At 52.1% G+C, this 18,557-nt stretch overlaps 1 protein-coding gene across 5 annotated transcripts in view; it reads left to right on the top strand.

Annotated features, from left to right (window-relative positions):
• Positions 1–18,557, top strand: part of DNMT3A (DNA methyltransferase 3 alpha) — a 104,983-nt gene that overhangs the window by 55,117 nt on the left and 31,309 nt on the right. For 4 of the 5 annotated variants that reach the window (XM_032652327.1, XM_032652326.1, XM_032652328.1 and 1 more), the window contains 2 exons: positions 5,719–5,762; positions 6,204–6,350. In XM_032652327.1, coding sequence (XP_032508218.1) covers positions 5,719–5,762; positions 6,204–6,350 — 191 coding nt within the window. Of the gene's footprint in view, positions 1–2,586; positions 2,688–5,718; positions 5,763–6,203; positions 6,351–18,557 lie in introns of those variants that run through there. The other variant, XM_032652329.1, reaches the window with a different exon arrangement.

Here is an 18,557-nt window from a genome sequence, read left to right as displayed (position 1 = left end):
TCTGGAGTTTTGGCTTCTCATGGAAAAAAGCAGCTAGATCTGGCAAGAGTGAGTTTACAGAATGCCATTGGTTGCCGGACTGCGGTAATGGCTGTCTCCCCATAGGCTGGTCGTGTGCCTCGCTTTCCCTCAGCCTTTGCCTGGCCTGCTTACTCTTCCGCAAGACCTGCGGCTCTTCGGGATCCACACGTTGGTAGCCCCTGGCCTGGGCGCTCGAGGGAGCAGATGTCCTTGTGGATATTAAAAGCCCAGCTAGCTTTTCCCGGTGCAGATGTCCTGAGCCCACCATAGTTGAGTGGACTGGACTGAAGTTTGGTGGTGACAGATTGGGGGAGGGGAAGAGCAGGGGGGGAGTTGGGTGTGCGCTGCCCAGCCCAGGCCTCTTCCTCTGAGGACTTTGTGGCCTGGCCCTGGAGTCCTGGAAAGTTGCCCACTTTTCTCTTTAAGGTTAAGCCAGGGATTTCGGGGCCAACAGAGCTGTAAACATGTTAGTAATGAGGACAACTAGCATTTGTACAGGGCTTCACAGTTTACGAAGCACTTTCTCATACATTATCACGTTTGATCCTCCCAGGGCCCTGCCAGGTTGTTTTGCATATGTGCATTTTGATTTCAAAAAGCCTTCCTTCCTAAGTGTACGTGAGGGAGTGAATCAGTCGATTAATTGGCATAACTTAATTTCGCATGCAGTCAAACCTAATATTCGTGCAAGGTAGAGAGCATCTCCGGAAAAGAGATTCCCAAATTTATTTTAAAATATCTTTCATTCGTCTATTATTCAACTATTTATGACGCTCCCACCATGTGCAAAGCGCTTTCTGAGGTACTCACTCTGCATTTGTTGTTTTATTTACTCTTCCAAACAATCTTCTTCAAGAGGGATTACTATCCTCATCTTAAGGTGGAAAAAAACTGAGCCTTAACGAGATGAAGTGACTTGGTCAGGGACCCCAAGCCTGTCAGTGGCAGATGCAGAATTCATTCCATCTTGGTCTCTAGCTTCCGAGTCAGTCGGTGTGCCCTTCCCAGATCCCCCGCTGTTCTGGAGTGGGGCTTGGAGTGGGGGATGGTCCTGAACTCTGCACCTCCGGGGGTGTGTCCTGACTCGTGGTGGGAGTGGCCAAGGGGCCAGAGTGGAGTGAAACTGGAGGAGAGGGAGAAAACGCCATCCTCCCCTTACAACGGCCAGATGTACAAGAGCAGAACCGGGGAACCCATCGGCCCTTCCCACCAAGTAGGCAGCTCCTGGGGCCCCACCATGGCTTGCCCCCAGCCGCCACCCAGGGCCAGGGCAGCCCTTGCTGCCTGGTGGGATGGAACCAGCACTCCAAGGCTGCTCTTAACCCATGAGAGTTTGCTTTCGGTTTGGGATCTCCCCGGCTCTGTTCGTTCTCAGGAGGAACTCCTTCGGTCAGTGAACAGGGGTTTATTAAACACTCATTTGGTGTGTGCCGGGATCTGGGGAAACCATCACGAGCAAAAACCTGGTTCTTGTCCTGGAGGACCTCCCAGTCCACTGGAGAGATAGATGTTAATGAGAAATGCACACTTACAAGTGTGTGATTATACACGGAGATAAGTTCTCTAAGGGAAAATAAACATGGTTTTCTGAGGAGCTGTAACAGAGGAACGCCAGCCAGCCTGGGCTGTTACACCTAAGCTGAAGGATGAGCTGGGGATCACCAGGGAAGGCGAAGGGCCGGGAGGAGGTGAGAACAAGTGGGAGGGAGCATGGTATCCAGGGACCTGACAGAAACCTACAAGTCTGGAATGGGGGGAGGAAGGGAGAAAGGTGTGCGACAGCAGACAGGACCAGCGCAGCTTCAAGGCTGCCCTCTCAGGGGTTGACGTGATCCACTTTGCATTTTGAAAAGATCCCTTTGCCATCTGGATCCTGGAATGGAACAGAGGGGCTGGGAAGCAGGACGAGCGATTAGGAGGCTGCTGCAGGCGCCCAGGGGAGGAGGGTGGATCTGGGGAGCTGTGGATGCTTGCCAGGGACACAAGGGGGAAGGGGAGAGATGGTTCAAGGGTTACTCCTGGGTTTGGGACTTTCACATATTGAGCGGATCCTTCTCAGAATCTTAGTGCAAAGTGTACTGGGCAAAAACATCCCACGTGTCCTTGATCTTCAAAATTTGGCCCTGGAGCAGTCCTGTGTGGCCCCAGCTATTCAGGTAGTGGGGATGCTGGCAGGGATCAGAGCTGGGATCCCTAAAGGTCACTGTGAATTGCCTGGTTGCTGAGACTGGTGAGCTATTACCTAGAGGGGTGGGCAGTGGCCTACTGGAGGCTCGGCCACTGGTCCAGCAGTCAGCCACATAGAACACATATGCAGCTGCTTGGTTCCAACGAGGAAGGAGACTGAGGCCCCAGGGTGGAAGTGAATTGGCCATGGTCTCCTTTCGGTTCCCCTCATTCCAGGTCTCTTTTCAGGGGCCCCATCCGTCTGTCCCGGAGCCACTCTCATTAGTTCCTACACAGGAGAAATGGAGGGCTTTAAGGCAGTCTTGGCCTGGGCACCCTCCCAGGAGCCCCAGATCTTGATAGTACAACCAGGAGAAAGGAAGAGCAGAGGAGATGATGAGTAATAAAGGACAAGAGCCACCTGGACAGGCAGGTGGTGGCCCTGGAACTGCTCCTGCACTCTTAGCCCTGAGGCCGTCATGATGATAGTAGTAACGATGGTAATGTGGCTTTCTTTTTTATTTTATTTTATCTTATTTATTTTATTTTTTCTGAATATTAACTCTGTGTTGAGTGTTCTATGTCCTTACTACTCAAAGTGGTCCATGGACAGCAGCGTCTCCTGGCATGACCTGGGATGTTAGAAATGTAGAATCTCAGGCCCCACCCTAGACCTCCTGAATCAGAATCTACATTTGAAAGAGATCCTCACGATTTCAATGCATATTAAACTTTGCTGTTTATGTAATTCTCTTATTTAATCCTTGCTAGCATCTGAGGAAGACTTTTTTACCCCCCCCCCCATTTTTCAGGTGGGGAGACTGAGGGTTCGGACAGGTTAAGTAACTTACCGAGATTATACAACCAGTAAAGGACCAGCACCCAAGTAGGGTCAGTACAAAGCTCCTCTCTGCTTAGACAGAACACGCAGCATTGGGCTAGTGGCTGCCCTCTGAGGCCAGCCTGGCCTCAGCCCTGTCATTGAGATTTGGGTTCACTTTAAAGGGAATTTGGGGGTGGCCCCTGGCAGAGTGTAGCCTCAGATCAACAGGTAAGTGTTAGAAGCACCCTGGCCTCTCCTGCCCCCAGGACATGAGATGCCCCAGGGTCATGTCCAAGCCTGCCAGGGCCACCCTGGAAGGCACACAGCCACCTGGCCCAGCCTGTGACCCTGGATCTGGGCCAGGAGCAGATGGACTGCAGAGGGAGTGTCGAGAGAGAGCCGCTGACCCCCCTTGACTCAGGACAAGTGCTGCATTCTAAGGCCGCCCAGTTGGTTGTTTTGCTGGGACGGGCTGGAAAGTGTGTGTGTGTGTGTGTGTGTGTGTGTGTGTGTGTGTGTGTGTGTGTGTGTGTGAGAGAGAGAGAGAGAGAGAGAGAGAGAGAGAGAGAGAGGGAGATCACTCAAGTGGGCATGCGCAGAGTATGTCAGGGAGAAAATTCCAGAAAGAAGCCAGTTGGAAACCGCATGAGGAAAAATTCTGTTTCGGGGAGCATGGGGGCTGGGGAATGAGGAAGTGGGGGAGCATCAAGGTGGTGCCGTGTAAAATAAGCTAGCCGGCTTGGGAGTCAGGAGCTCTGAAATCTGATCTCAGCTCTGGCAGTACGTCTCTCTGCTCCTGGGGCCTCAGTTTCCCCTTCGAAGGGCTGGACAGGTACCCCATCATCTCTACAATTCCTTCAGCCCCGACTTTCTTTCATTCTAATGAATAGATGATTCCCCGTAAACCACATGCCACGGAGGGTCCCGGAAGGAAGGTCCCAGGGGGCACCAGGCTGCCTCCTGATTCAAGGGTGGGCGCCCCCTCCTGGCAGCCCAAAGCCTCACTAGGGCAGAACGCGGAGGATCTGAGAGGAGGGGCGACCCCCGGGAAGGAGGGAGGCCCGGAGCGGGCAAGAGGGGAAGCCTGGCTCCAGGATGCCCGAGAAAAAGTTGGGGAGCTGGCTGTGGTGAGACAAGAGAGCCTAAAGGAAGCTCGAGGAGGAGACAGAGAAAGTCCGGTGAGACGTAAAGGCCTGCTGTGTACACAGCCTTGGCGAGTACACGTGACCCCCACTTCCTCCCGCCCCTGGGGGCAGCTGGCACCGCGGGGCCCACACCTCCCACTCGTCTGCAGGTGCTGGCCCTGCCCTCCCCGTCCCCAGATTCCAGGTCGCCAAAGCCCAGAGCAGAGCCCCGGGTCTTCCCCAGTGAGAGAGTGGGAAAGAAACATCCTCTTCGGGGACCGAGGATTCAGAGACCTTCAGTGCTGTAGCTGGTTTCTGCCTCAGAGCCAGGAGATGCAGGAGGGGCTGTTTTTTCCGTTTTGGGCTCTTTGTCTCCCCTTCACACCCCCCTCCCCGCCCCCCCAAGCGACCATGAGCCAGCCTTAGTGACCTTCCTGCTTTGGGCCCAAGCTCAGTACTCTTGGCTTCAGACAAAGGAGTTCTGGGGCCCAGGTGAGAGGAGGCTCACCTCCCACTCTCCTCACCCCCTAGCCCAGCCCCGTCCTCCAGCAGGAAGCTCAGAGGCATAATTAACCCAGCCTACAGCCAGGCCAGGACTGCAGACTCCGGGATGTGATGGCCCGGGAAGGGCGTTTGAGAGGTGACGACCCTGAGCTGGGTGGGGTAGGAGAGTGGGTAGGTACCAGGGTAGGAGCGCAGGGACATTCTGTGCTCCCCGCCCCGGACCCTTAAAGACGGTACTGCTGGGGCTTCAGCCTCCAGGGGAGCCTTCCCTTCCAGGAACTGGAATCAGGGCCCATTGAGGAACTGCAGGGAAGAGGAGCAGGGAAACGCTGCCTTCCGGAAGCATTAGAAGGGTTATGTACCTTGATTCAGTGAAGAAAAGGCCTGGATAGCTTACAGAGGTCACGTGGAGACAGTTGGAATCCAAGGCTTCTAGAATAAAGGCTGAACTCAGGGACCTAAGAATGGGCGGAGAATGGGGTACCGAAGCAGATATTCATGACAGAAACGCATTATTGAGAACTTCAGGAGCACCTTAGAAACCATTTCCAGCATCTTTATTTTCCAGATGAGGAAACTGAGTCTCAAAGAGACGAAGTTGTTTCAGCAGAGTCTTGCTGCTGTCTCCCTGTGCCCTCCCCCTCCCTCTAGAGCATCTTTGCTGCACCCCACACATACAAGCCAATACTCCCTTCCAGGGCCAGGGAGCGCTGTGCAGTCTGGCCCCTCCTCTGGGAAGGGAGCTGTGTCGCAACTGGGAGCAGCCAAGGGGGCTATTTCCGGATCCCTTCTGTGTGCCTGAGGCACTCGATGGGCCAGAAGCCACAGTGCTGGCTTTTCTGTTGTTCCTTCGGATTTGGGCCTCCAGCCCTGCCCCAGTCCTTTTTCTGCCCTGGCTGTGCTCTGAGTCCTGGGGCCAGCATGACGCCTGGCACACAGTAGGCCATCAGGTTTGACACAGGAATGACTAAACGGTTGGAGAAGCCCTATCCCCGTGGCAGGGACCCCAGGCACAAGGTGAGGCCTCCGAGCCACTCCTGTAACTCTGCCGACAGTCCCTTTGTTCTTCCCTCTCCACAGGCAAAGAACAGAAGGAGACCAACATCGAATCCATGAAAATGGAGGCAAGTGTTTTCCTCAACCCCCAGGGGCTCTGTGGATCCTGATTCTAGGAGAAGAAAGCCACCGCTCTGACCGACTGTGGCGAGTGTGTGTGAGGGGGCCCAAGGTGGCCCCTGGCCCCTTCTTTACATGTCCCTCTGTGAGGAGCGGAGGAAGTGGGTGTGGAGGTTGGAAGGCCCCCAGCAAGGCAGCCAGCTGGTCCCCCTTCAAGACCAAGCACCTCCCCTCCCAGTTTATGTCCTGCCCCACATCCCTCACTTCTCCAGCCCAGACAGGGGCTTGGCCCGCACTCGCAGGGCTGGCATCTCTGGCCAGGAGTCAGAGCTCTGTGTTCTGCTCGAGGTGAGTGCCTCCTTGGTTTCCCCTCCAGGAGGAAAAAACCCTGCAGCGGGGCTGTCCGTGCTCACCTTAATGCCGGTCTGTCTCTGTCGTCTCTGTCCTAGGGCTCCCGGGGCCGGCTGCGGGGTGGCCTGGGCTGGGAGTCCAGCCTCCGCCAGCGGCCCATGCCGCGGCTCACCTTCCAGGCGGGGGACCCCTACTACATCAGCAAGCGCAAGCGGGACGAGTGGCTGGCACGCTGGAAAAGGGAGGTGAGGTGCCTTCTGGCCTGGGCCCCAGCCTGTCCCACGGAACTGGGAAACCGGAAGTTAGCTTCAGCCACTGTCTGCAGCTGTTGTCAGGCCCTGGCTGAGCCTCAGTTTCCCCTTCAGGTTAACCTCTCGCACTTACAGGGCACTGCTGGATCCCTAGGCAGTGGCTGGGTCCTTTGTTCTTTCAACAAATGTTATTGGATGTTTACCGTGTAACCAGGCAGTGTCCTGGGCTTTGCGCGTATAGCATTCCTGCCCTCATGGAGCTGACATTCTGATGGGGAAGATGGACAGGAAACAAGTAAACAAGGGGTTGAAATAGAGGTTAACAGAGGCCTGCTTTAGGTGGGGTGGTCAGGAGAGGCTTCTTGGAGGAGGTGGCATTTAAGTTCAGGCCTAAAGGAACAGAAGAGCTGGCTCTGTGAGTTGTGGGGTGGGGGAGAACATTCTAGGCAGAGGAAGTAGCACAAGCGAGGCCCTGACTTGTTTGGCTACGTGAAAGACCGATACTCCCAGAGTGAACCGAGCAGGGGAGAAAGTGGGGTCAGATGAAGCTGGGCGGTAAGCAGGGTCCAGTCATACAGGGCCTTGAGGTCCCGGCCGAAAGCTGTTTTTTTGTTTGTTTGTTTGTTTTATAAATTTATTTATTTTTGGCTGCATTGCTGCACGGGCTTTCTCTAGTTGCGGCGAGTGGGGGCTGCTCTTTGCTGTGGTGCCCGGGCTCCTTCTCATTGTGGTGACTTCTCTTGTTGCGGAGCACGCAGGCTCAGTAGTTGTGGCGCATGGGCTTAGTTGCTCCGCGGCATGTGGGATCTTCCCGGACCAGGACTTGAACCCGTGTCCCCTGCATCGACAGGTGGATTCTTAACCACCGCGCCGCCACCGGGGAAGCTGCCCCGAAAGCTGGTTTAACGCTGTGTCCTGGGAAGCCATTGAAGGTTTCTGTGCAGGAGAGTGATTTGATGTGGATTAAAGGAGCAGCAATGGAGACAGATAGGGACAGATCCGGAGATTTAGAGATAGAAACAGCAGGGCTTGCTGATGGATGGCCGGGGTGGGGGAGGGGAGGGAATGGAAGCACGACTCCCAGGGGTTTGGCCTGAACACCTGGGTGATGGGTGTGCTACTTCCTTAGGTGGGGAAGACTAGGGGAGGAACGAGTTTGGGATGGGAAGGAATCAAGGTTTAGCCTGAGATGCCTGGAGCCTGGAGCATAGGGAGGTCCAGGCTGCAAATCAAAGATGAGAAGGCGTCAGGAGCAGAACCTGGCGTTTAAGTCCACGAACACTGATGAGCTCATGTAGGAAACAGGAGGAGAAAGCAGAGACAGTGTCTCTGGATTCTGTCCACAAAAACCCGACACTTACAGCCACGTGGAGAGGGGGAATGGCAGCAGCAGGACTGAGAAGGGGCCTGGGAGGAAGAAGAGGGAGGAAGAGCCGTGTCTCAGAAAGGAGAAGGTTTTCCAGAGGCAGTGGCCGCCCAGCCCTGCGGAGGCTGAGTTGAGACAGGCTGTTTGCACCTGCCGATCTGGAGGTAGCTGGTGACTTTTAGAGAGGCTTCTGTGCGGGTTGGGAGGGAGAAAGCCAGCCCAGGGAGGGCTTCAGTAGCGAGGGGAGGTGATGTCGTGGAGACCAAGGGGCGAAACCAGTTTACGAAGCACCATTGTGGGGCTGCTCTCCTGTATGTCTGGTTAGTAGAGAGAAGCCCGTTGACCTACCGGCACCAGGAAGGGAAGGGAAACGCGAACTGCCACCACGTGGGGCCTTTCACCTTCACTCTCACTTGTCTTTACCCCAGGCCTGCAAAGGATGGTGTTATCCCGTTTGCATTGTGAGAGAACTTGCTCTAGAGAAAGTTCAGTACAGGGTGGGGTGGCTACTTGATTGTTTCCAGTTCCTTTGGGATCCAGGAAGGCAGAAATTTCTCTCATGGAGGAGCCTGGAAAAGGGACAGCCTTTCCAAGGTCTGGGAGAAGAGAGGCTTGACTCTGAGCATTAAACTGGTCTTTGGGATGGAAATTCATTCAGGACCTGGGGCTATTCCCCTGTGGCCTGTGGGAGGGGCTTTGCCTTTTAACCCCTTGTTATGAGTGGCCTGTATTTCTGCTCTCCCTTAGCCCTAGGGCCAGAGGCTAGATATAAAGACTTCTTTTTTTTTTTCTTTAATATTTATTTGTTTATTTGGCTGCGCCGGGACTTCGTTGGTGCGTGTGCGGGATCTTTTAGTTGCGGCATGTGGGCTCTAGTTCCCTGACCAGGCATGGAACCCGGGCCCCCTGCATTGGGAGCGCAGAGTGTTAACCACTGGACCACCAGGGAAGTCCCTAGATACAAAGACTTTTACGCTTGAAGAGCTTCTAGAAATTTGGTGATCCTCAAACTGTGCTCCCTTGAAGAAGCAGTATGGAGGCCTGCTCTCAGTTGCAATAAAAAAGGCAGGTCTTTTCTCAACTCACAGGGAAAAGTAAGATAATAGATACATTTTCTCAATTTTAAAATTTCCGCTAAAATTTAAAAAGACTTTTTTTTTTATTATGAACCTGTTCTGACATAGACAGAAATAGAGAGACTAGTATAATGAACCCCCATGTACCTATCACCAAAGTGCAACAACCATTAAAAGCTTTTCTAGAAAAAAAGTGCAACAACCATTAAAAGCTTTTCTTTGGCATCTGCTTCCCCCAACTGATAAAGGTCATCAGTGAGCGTGAACAGAAAAACTTTAAAGTTGATTTAATTTACAATATTTTAGGGATGCGTGACTTGAGATGTAGAGACTTGCACCCCGAATATATTTTCTGTTAGTAACGTTGCTCCTTGTTCGTATGATACAACTCAAGATTTCCACGACTTCCGGTACAAGCGCTAGAACCCTTGAGCCCGTTATTTCAGACTAGGGGCTGGGGCTGCAGAGTTACGAGCTGGCCACAAGCTTACTCAGGGCACAGGGAAGGGGCTGGAATGGGATTGAGTTCAGGCTGCTACTGCCACGTGGGGGCCATCCCCAGAGACCACACCCGCCCCTCTTGGGCTCTGCCAGGGCACTAGGGAAGGGCTAGCTACAGGTAACAAGAGCATTGGGGAGGACTTCCCCGGCAGTCCAGTGGTTAAGACTCTGTGCTTCCACTGCAGGGGGCTCGGGTTTGATCCCTGGCCAAGGAACTGAGATCCCACATGCCTTGCGGCCAGAAAGAACCGTGGGGAAACACAGGTAGCTCCCGAGATTCCCAAGTGCCCCTCAGGCTAAAGGGCAGTAACTGTCTTCACCAGGCCTGTTTTCTGAGTGGCTTACCGTCCTCCTCTTGTGGTTTCCCCTTAGTTATCTGGCACTTGGCCCTTTCTTCTGAAACTGCCTCACTAGGCCTTTCTGACCTCGTCCCCAAGATTCTTCCCATCTCCTCCAACTGCACCTTCTTAGCATCCTCCTCTGTCCCTTGACAGTGGCACCCCCAGATGTCTGCTCCCACCCTCAGCCAGTCTTTAAAGACCTTTTTTTTTTTTTTTTGGTTGTGTTGGGTCTTCATTGCTGCGCGTGGGCTTTCTCTAGTTGCGCTGAGCGGGGGCTACTCTTCCTTGTGGCGCGCAGGCTTCTCATTGTGGTGGCTTCTCTTGTTGCGGAGCACGGGCTCTAGGCATGCAGGCTTCAGTAGTTGTGACTCTTGGCCTCTAGAGCGCAGGCTCAGTAGTTGTGGTGCAGGGGCTTAGTTGCTTCATGGCATGTGGGATCTTCCTGGACCAGGGATCGAACCCGTGTCCCCTGCATTGGCAGGCGGATTCTTAACTACTGCGTCACCAGGGAAGTCCCCTCAGCCAGTCTTGCTCCCCTTACCACTTGTGTGCTCTCATAGATCCTACTCCCAAAAAAGACACATTCCCTACTGCCGAATACAAGCTGTTTCCCAGACTATGCCACTGGGAGGTTCCGCCAGCATTTCCAAACCTCAGAATGTGACGCCTGCCCTTTGAAGTTCCTGCAGGGCACCATCATTGAGCTGACAGTCAGAACCCTCCCTGTCTGAGTGCCCAGTAAGACACTGGAGCTACCAGAAGCCTAGGGGATTCCTGGTTATCCTATGACAAGGGCGAGGGATCGGGCACCTCAGGAAGAGCATCACCAAGGGCCTTAGGCTAATTCTGCCTGGGGTCATCCTCAAATCAGCGAGAGTTGGCTTTTGGCTTTTAAAGGATGAACTTGAATTTAGGGAAGCAGGAGGAAAGGCACTGCAGAAAGAGACATACAGCATGTGCAAAGGTTCGGAGGCACAAGGCAGTGTGGCCTTTTCAGGAATGGAAGTTCATGGTGGTGGGTGATGGAGCAGCAGGAGTGTGGCTGGGAAGCTGGGCGGGGCCTGAGGGCCTGTGTGCCCTGCTGTGGTGCTTCACCTGATCCCAGTTTGCACCTGGTCCACATGCCCCACCTGTAGGGCCTTCTTCCCTCAAAACATCCCCCTCAGCTTAGTTTCCTTTTCCCGTGACCACCCTTGTCGGTCCACAGTTACTGAGTGAGGTCTGCTCTTTACTGCGCTGTCCATCTGAGATTATCTGCCTCCCCAGGCTTTAAAAAAGAAATTAAGAAGACTTAGAATATCACAAATGAATGAAATTTTAAATAATTGGATGAGGAAAGTGGGGCATTTCCTCCTTCCCTGAGGCTGAAGTGGGGATTCCTGCTGGAACTGGGATGCTGGTGTCTGTCCCATCTCCTATTCTCTGCATCTCTTTGCCAGTCCTTTTAAGGATTAATCTCTGCTTTAGTCATGACCAGGTCCTGCTACAAAACCAGCAATGGTTCTCCACTGTCTCCCCATCATGTCAGAAATCCTCTGGTTGTTTCTCAAGGCTTCAACCCTCACTGTGACCTCCACGATGGCTCCACCCCACTTCACTACCATTCTGTAATAGAAAGGTCCCCTGTGAGGGACCAGTCTCCCCTTTATACGTCCTTCCTCCTTGCCGTTGTTCCTGCTGTGCTTTCCCCTATCCATTCTTCAGGGTTGAGTCCCAGAGTTGCTACCTCCTCCAGGAAGCTCTCTAGGATTTCTCCAGTCCACACTGACCTCTTCCCTCCTCCGCACCCCTGTAGTCCTTACTGTTAATATTGTTGGGTTTAGCAATCAATTGTACTTCATAAAGTATTTTTCACTAACTCTTTCTTACATGTTATGTCTTCACCAATCATGCCCAACCTGGTTTTGGGCAGGGAGAAGAGGCTCAATGAATACCTGTTGGTTGACTAAGCAGTTGGGAGGTGGGTGAATACGAGACCTCTTCTCAGGGAGCTCAGGCCCAAGCCATTGGTTTGCAGGGGTCCTGACAAGTGTACCTGGAGAACAGCGTGGGGCTGGGGGACTGTGGGCGGGCTCCCACGGGTAAGGCAGTGCCTGAGTCTTCGCCACCCTGTGCTCCTGCTGTTCCCACTGGGCCTCTGCTGTGCTTGAGTCGAGGAGAACCTTCCTTGGCCTGGCAGAGCTGGCCCAGTCCTGGGCAGCTGGGAGGGCAGAGGCGAGGCATCCCTCCACCCAAAAGGGGGCAGTTCCAGGCTCCTCCTTCTGCCTATTTTCAGAACAGAATGACCCTGAGGGAGCGCTTTAGGCTTAGGAAGGGCTTTTTACAGGTGTTACTTTATTAACCCTCATTACTGAGAGGCAGAGGCCTGGCCAAGCAGCTGGAACAGTCATTGAGCCAGAGAGCCTGCAGACTCCCAGTGTGTATCACTGCTTAGGGTTTTAGGACACAGTTATGGCCGGGCGATGTTATGACTCTCTTTAATCTCTTCACCCCAACTGATTCTAAATTACTTAGAGCCAAGGTACCGTGTCCTGCTGATCTAGGATCTGGTTTCTTTCCTGGCTCCCAACCCGAAAGGAAGGACTTCTGCATCCTTAGACTTATTAGATGCTTAATACATATTAAATACTGATAACGAATAACCTGTGGTCCAAATATCACATTATCTCCTCCCCTCCCCTCTCCCTCCTGCCCTCAGACCCCCCTCCCCTCCTCACAGGCTGCCCTCGTGGCCTCCTCTTTCCTGGAGGTGAGTCCAGATGCTGACTCGGCTACTTACTGGATGTGGGACCTTCAGCATCACTTACAGCTGAGCACAGCTGAGGTCCCTGTGCTGTTTCTAGACTTGGCTATACTCTGCTCTCCTGGGCATGTCTCATCTTCATGGGAGTAGCACTCACCAGTTTGTTTTCTGCTTCTGCCCAACCTGAGCTTGTTCAAAGCAAGCCCTCTTGGCGCCTCCGCCCCCAGGGCCGCCATTCAGGAGGTACTAGGTAAAGGTTTGCTGAATGAATTAATGAATAATTCGGATCTCAGAGTTGTGTGGGTTGATAAGCTATACTACATAACATTTATAGCACAGGGCTAGTGTATAATAGGACACGGATAATGCTTTGTTGTTGTTGTTGTTGGTTTTGGTTTTTTGGGCTAAGCAGCACAGCTTGTGGGATCTTAGTTCCCTGACCAGGGATTGAACCCGCACCCTTGGCAGTGAAAGCGCGGAGTCCCAACCGCTGGACCGCCAGGGAATTCCCAGAAATGAATAATTTTTAAAAACTGATTTTACATAAGTATTACACAAATACATTCCTGTTAAAAAAATAAATAAACCCATCCCTTCCCAGTGATTTTAATTCCCCCATCAGAGAGGTACCTAATGCTATCAGTTTGGTGTACATATGACATGATTTTCTCTATCTATCTATGTGTGTGTGTAAATATATAATTTTGCTTCACAGTTGCTTTTTTTTTCTTTTCCTTTTTTTAATATATATAGAACCACACCGTAGTTTCGTTTTACAGCTTGGTTTTTCGCTTAGAATAAATCTGGGCAATCAAGCCACGTAATTACTGTTCTCTTCCACCATATGGATTACCACGATTTTATTTAACCATTCTCTTACTGGCGGACACTTGTGTGGTTTACAGTATTTTACTGCATAAGCACTGCAGCAGTGAACATCCTGGGTCATGCCTCTTTGCGCATCTGTTTCTCTAAGATAGATACCTAGAAAGAGAAATGCTGGGTTGAAAGGAATGTATATCTTGCATTTGATACAGTCTCTGCCAGATCGCCCTCCAAAAAGGGCAGTGCCAATTTATGCTCCCGTAAACAAGGTATGAGAAGATCTCCACCTTTGCCAACATCAATATTTTGCTAATCTAACGGGTGGGAAAACGGCGTCTTGTTATGATTGTAATTGGCATTTCCCAGATAATAAGTGAGGTTGGACATCTTTTCATATGTTTATTGGCCATTTGCGCTGCTGCTTCTGTGAGCTGAGCAAATGTTGCTTCCTCTTGCTTTATAACCCTGCAGTCTCAACAGACTGTGCTTCCTGTCGGCCCTGGGAAGAACAGCCTGTGAACGTCCAGCCTGTGAATGTCATCTCCTGCTGTGCTATATTCCATTTAATAAGCAACCGCTAAGCACCTACTACGTCGGGGGGGGGGGCATTGTGCTGGGGGCTTTGGGAATAAGGAGATGAATTAAGTGTGATCTCCTGGGCTTTAGTACAGGAGATGCGAGAAATGGCAACACAAAGTAGACCATTAAGGACTAAAACCAAACTATTAGCAAAGTATGTGCGTAGCAGTTTTAGGGGATTCCGACTGGCAGACGGTCCTTGCTTATTCACTATATGTAAACTAATGAAAACCTGAACGCTTGCAGGATGGCCTCAAAAATAACACCGCCCTTGAAGGAGATGATGCCATTTGGAGCAGGCATGACAAGTATACTTTACCAAAAGGCTGAACACATTTTAAAGGGACTCCTGTGACAGCTCGTAATCAGTAGTGAGTTCCAGGGCTGGCCTTTAGGATGGGCTGTGAAACTGTCATCATAGAGGCGCCCCATTGTCTCTTAAATGGACCGGCTGTTTGCACACTGGCGTGTTCATTCCATCTGGGGGGCACAGAGAGAAGAGCTCTTAGAACAACCCTCACTTTTTAGTGGTGAGAAAACAGTAGTGGGGAGGGTGGTCGTAATTTGAGTCTGGTCCACCAGCGGCCATGGCCAAGCCTGAACTAGGCCAAAGGGGTAGCTTTGTGAGCACGTACTCCATGCCAGGGACTGTGCCGAAAGCATTAACTTTCGCCACAGTCCTAAGAGATGATAAAGTTAATTTGTATATCAGGATTCACAAAATGGAGGCCACCCCTGTGGCCCAGCCCAGTTCACGAATCTAAACCTAGGTCAGTGCATGGGAATTCCCTGGTGGTCCAGTGGTTAGGACTCCGTGCTTCCACTGCAGGGGGCACGGGTTCCATCTGGGGTTGGGGAACTAAGATCCCAGCGTGCCTCGTGGCGCAGCCAAAAAAGTTTAAAGGATAAAATAAAATAAAATAAAATAAATAAACCTAGGTTAGTGCAGTTACAGGAAACCCTTGCCAAGGAATCCTAACATCCACCAATCATAATCCTCCAACTCAGTTTAGCGAGCTCACCTTCCCCTAGGAAACAGGACCGGCTGCCTCTTAGGGAAATTCCATCTCTCCTAGCCAATCACGCCCTGTTCCGAGGTGCCCCTTCTTACAGTAGGTGAACCTCGCTCTCGCCCAGCATCCCTGGTCAAGAGCGCTCGCGGCTCTGAGGTGCTGTACTCCCCCAGTCCAAGCACTGTTCTGCCCTGAATAAAGGACATCAAACTTGTTACTAAATTGTATATTTTTTCATTTGACAGGTATATTATCTGCAATTACTACAAGAACTAATTTTTATCCCCATTTTACGATTAGGAAGCTAAGATTCCCCTAGGTGAGGAGGTTAAGAGCCACGTGGATGTTCTTGTGGAGAGGCCCATGGGCTAAACCAGACTCCAGTTTACATGCTGCTTCTGTTTCGTACCCAGATGACTCCACTAGAACCGGGTCTTCCTGGTTTTCAGTCTTGGCTTCCCCTGAAACAACAGAATGGGGTGGGAGGGAGCACAGTGGCCCAGCCCTCCTGCCCATGCTGCCTCACCCCACCTCCGCCCTCACCCCACCTTGGCTGCCGGGTCTTGCCAGGTTGGGGTCCTTTTCACCCTGGGGACCCCTCCCGCACTTCCTGCTCCCCTCATTTGGTCCTGAGCCCTTGCCCTTGAATTACTGTTTTTTCATGATCTTATGTTTGATGTTGTGAAACTGGCTTAAGTGAATGGAATGAGATTCAGGAGGTCTGGTTTCTGGGCTCAGCCTCTACCCCTGATCAATTTGAGAAGGTCATTCTCTTCTCTGCGCTTTAGTTTCCTCGTTCGCGGTGTGACACAAATAGACTAGCCGACCCCCGAGATTCTGAAATTGCATAATCTAGGGGGAGGAGGACTGGAGTCATGACCTGTAGCTCCCTTTGTCTCTTATATGACCTTGTACGTACATCCTAAATTAAATATTTGAGTGAATTCTCAGACTTCACATATATGCCTCTTCAAGAGGCACATACATAAAGCATCTTGATAAAGATGCTTAGAAAAAAACTTTCATAAAATTCACATTTTGTGCTAGAATATAGCTTTCTTTTTTTTTTTTGCGGTACGCGGGCCTCTCACTGCTGTGGCCTCTCCCGTTGCGGAGCACAGGCTCCAAGCGCAAATGCTCAGCGGCCATGGCTCACGGGCCCAGCCGCTCCGCGGCATGTGGGATCTTCCCGGACCGGGGCACGAACCCGTGTCCCCTGCATCGGCCCAGCCGCTCCGCGGCATGTGGGATCTTCCTGGACCGGGGCACGAACCCATGTCTCCTGCATCGGCAGGCGGACTCTCAACCACTGCGCCACCAGGGAAGCCCTAGAATATAGCTTTCTTTTCCTCTTCATGATGGTCCCCTTTTCTTCCTCTGTGTTTTCGGCCAGGATCAGAAAGGTGGGACATGAAGCTCGTCGTTGACTATGGGCGTGGGAGGGGCTTGAATCCGTCACTAAGAACGCTGATGTTGCAAATGCCCTCCCCCCCCCCCCCCCCCCCCGTCGGACAGGCACATCTTCCTGGGGCGTTTCCTTAGCTCAGGAACTCACATCCTTGTTCTGACTTTGGTCGCCATGTTCCTAGGTCTGCCCCTGACCGCTACTTTTCATTAGTCACACAATCATCTGTTCATTATTTTATTTATTTTATTTTTGGCTGCATTGGGTCTTAGTTGTGGCACGCGGGATCTTCGCTGAGGCGTTCGGGATCTTTCATTGCGGCGTGCAGGCTTCTCTCTAGTTGTGGCGCTTGGGCTCCAGGGCGTGTGGGCTCTGTAGTTTGTGGCACACAGGCTCTCTAGTTGAGGTGCGCGGGCTCAGTAGTTGTGGTACGCGGGCTTAGTTCCCTGACCAGGGATCGAACCCACGTCCCCTGCACTGTAAGGCAGATTCTTTACCACTGAACCACCAGGGAAGTCCCTGTTCATTATTTTAGAGAGTTACAAACCTTGACTGAGCAAATACTTTGTGCTCAGGCTTTCAGAAAACTCCATACGCATCTGGGTCTCTACTGTGTTCCCACATTTTCTAGACACTAAAGAAACACATTTAAAGGAATGTGAGAATCTCACCCTGGGAGAGGTAGGCAGGTAAGTACTGCAATAGGTTGCAGTAGAAATGTGAGGAAAGGGGCCATGGGAGCGGCTAACTTGCCCTGCCAAAGGAGCCCGGGAAAGCTTGCCCAAGAAGAGACATCCTGCAGGCCTGCCACTGGGACAGGAGTTTGCCTAACAGGGACAGTGGGGGGAGGGCATTGAGTGGGATCATGAGGTAGGTGGTCCAAGAAATCCTCTAGGAGTTTGGGATCTAGAGCACCTCAAGATTTCTTGCATATTTAGTTCAGCTTTCGGAAACATCCTCATAGCCCTTGCTACGAGGCAAACAGGAGAAGACATAACGGTGCCCTTCTCTCTGCTTTGTTTTAAAGATCAGACCATTCGTTAAGGAGGTCCAGGGAGGCTCAAGCATGGCGGGGGTCAGCTGGACTCTGTTAAGGAGCCAACGCTCTAGACGAAGGAGTGAACGGACTTGTGTTAGTATTTCTTAGATACACACAGCACCATGCTGGCGCTGTAGGAGACCGCTGCACCCAGTCCCAGGGCACACATGGTCTAGAGGAGGAGGCAGGAGTGCTCACCGTGAGCTGCTGTGTCAGATGCAGTTCTGTGCTCCTGCCACCAAGAGTCTGGTGAGCACAGAGGAGGGCGAGAGAGCTTCTGCAGGAACTCCTGGAAAGTTTCATGGAGGAGGTGTCCTTTGAGAATTCCAGTAAGGATGAATAGAGAAGGTGTTTCAGGAAAAAGAACCACTGAGGGCAAAGAGAAGGAGGCATGAAGCTTCTGGGTTGTTTAGGGAACAGCAAGAGATCTGGTAACTAGGTGTGGGAGTTGGGGAGGAAGAAGAGAGAAAACTACAAAGGGAGATGGTCAGATCGTCACCAGTCTTCCTGTCATAGTGAGAAATGCAGGCTTCACTGTGTAGAGGGAGCTGGAATACGAGAAAACTTGATGTGTATTTTGGGAAGATAACCGTGGCCGCATTGTAAGGGGGCCCAGAGCAGGGAAGGTTAGAAGAAGGACCAATTAGGAGGGCATTACGTCTGGTGTTGACGGAGGGTCCAGGCAGCGGGAGGCAGACTTGGTAGATACAGCTTACCTCTGGTTGGCAGGAAGAGAGAAACCTGCCTGGGGTTTGGGGGCTGGGGGTGAGGGGACATTATCTCAGCTAGGGAGGAAGAGCAGGTTTGGGGCAGGAAGGTGGTATGGACTTTCCATTTTCTTAAGGATGTATTTTGATGAGCGGAAGTTTTTCATTTTAATAAAGTCCAATTTAACCAAATTTTTCTTGTATTGGGGTGTGTGTGTGTGTGTGTGTGTGTGTGTGTGTGTGTGTGATCTCTGAGTTCTCTGCCTACCCCAGGGTCATGAAGATATTCTCTTAGGAGGAGTGGACTTTTTTTGTGTGTGTGTGTGGTACGCGGGCCTCTCACTGCTGCGGCCTCTCCCGTTGCGGAGCACAGGCTCTGGACACGCAGGCTCAGAGGCCATGGCTCACGGGCCCAGCCGCTCCGCGGCATGTGGGATCTTCCCAGACCAGGGCATGAACCTGCGTCTCCTGCATTGGCAGGCGGCCTCTCAACCACTGCCCCACCAGGGAAGCCCGGGAGTGGACTTTTAAGTTAGGTTTTGGACAAGCTGCTTTTGAGAAGCCAGCATGGTGGCTGTTGGTGGGGAGAGGGTTAGCAGGCACTCA

The sequence above is a fragment of the Phocoena sinus genome, chromosome 13 (assembly GCF_008692025.1).
Source record: "Phocoena sinus isolate mPhoSin1 chromosome 13, mPhoSin1.pri, whole genome shotgun sequence".
Taxonomy (NCBI): Eukaryota; Metazoa; Chordata; class Mammalia; order Artiodactyla; family Phocoenidae; genus Phocoena; species Phocoena sinus.
This window is presented reverse-complemented; position numbering and strand designations above follow the sequence as displayed.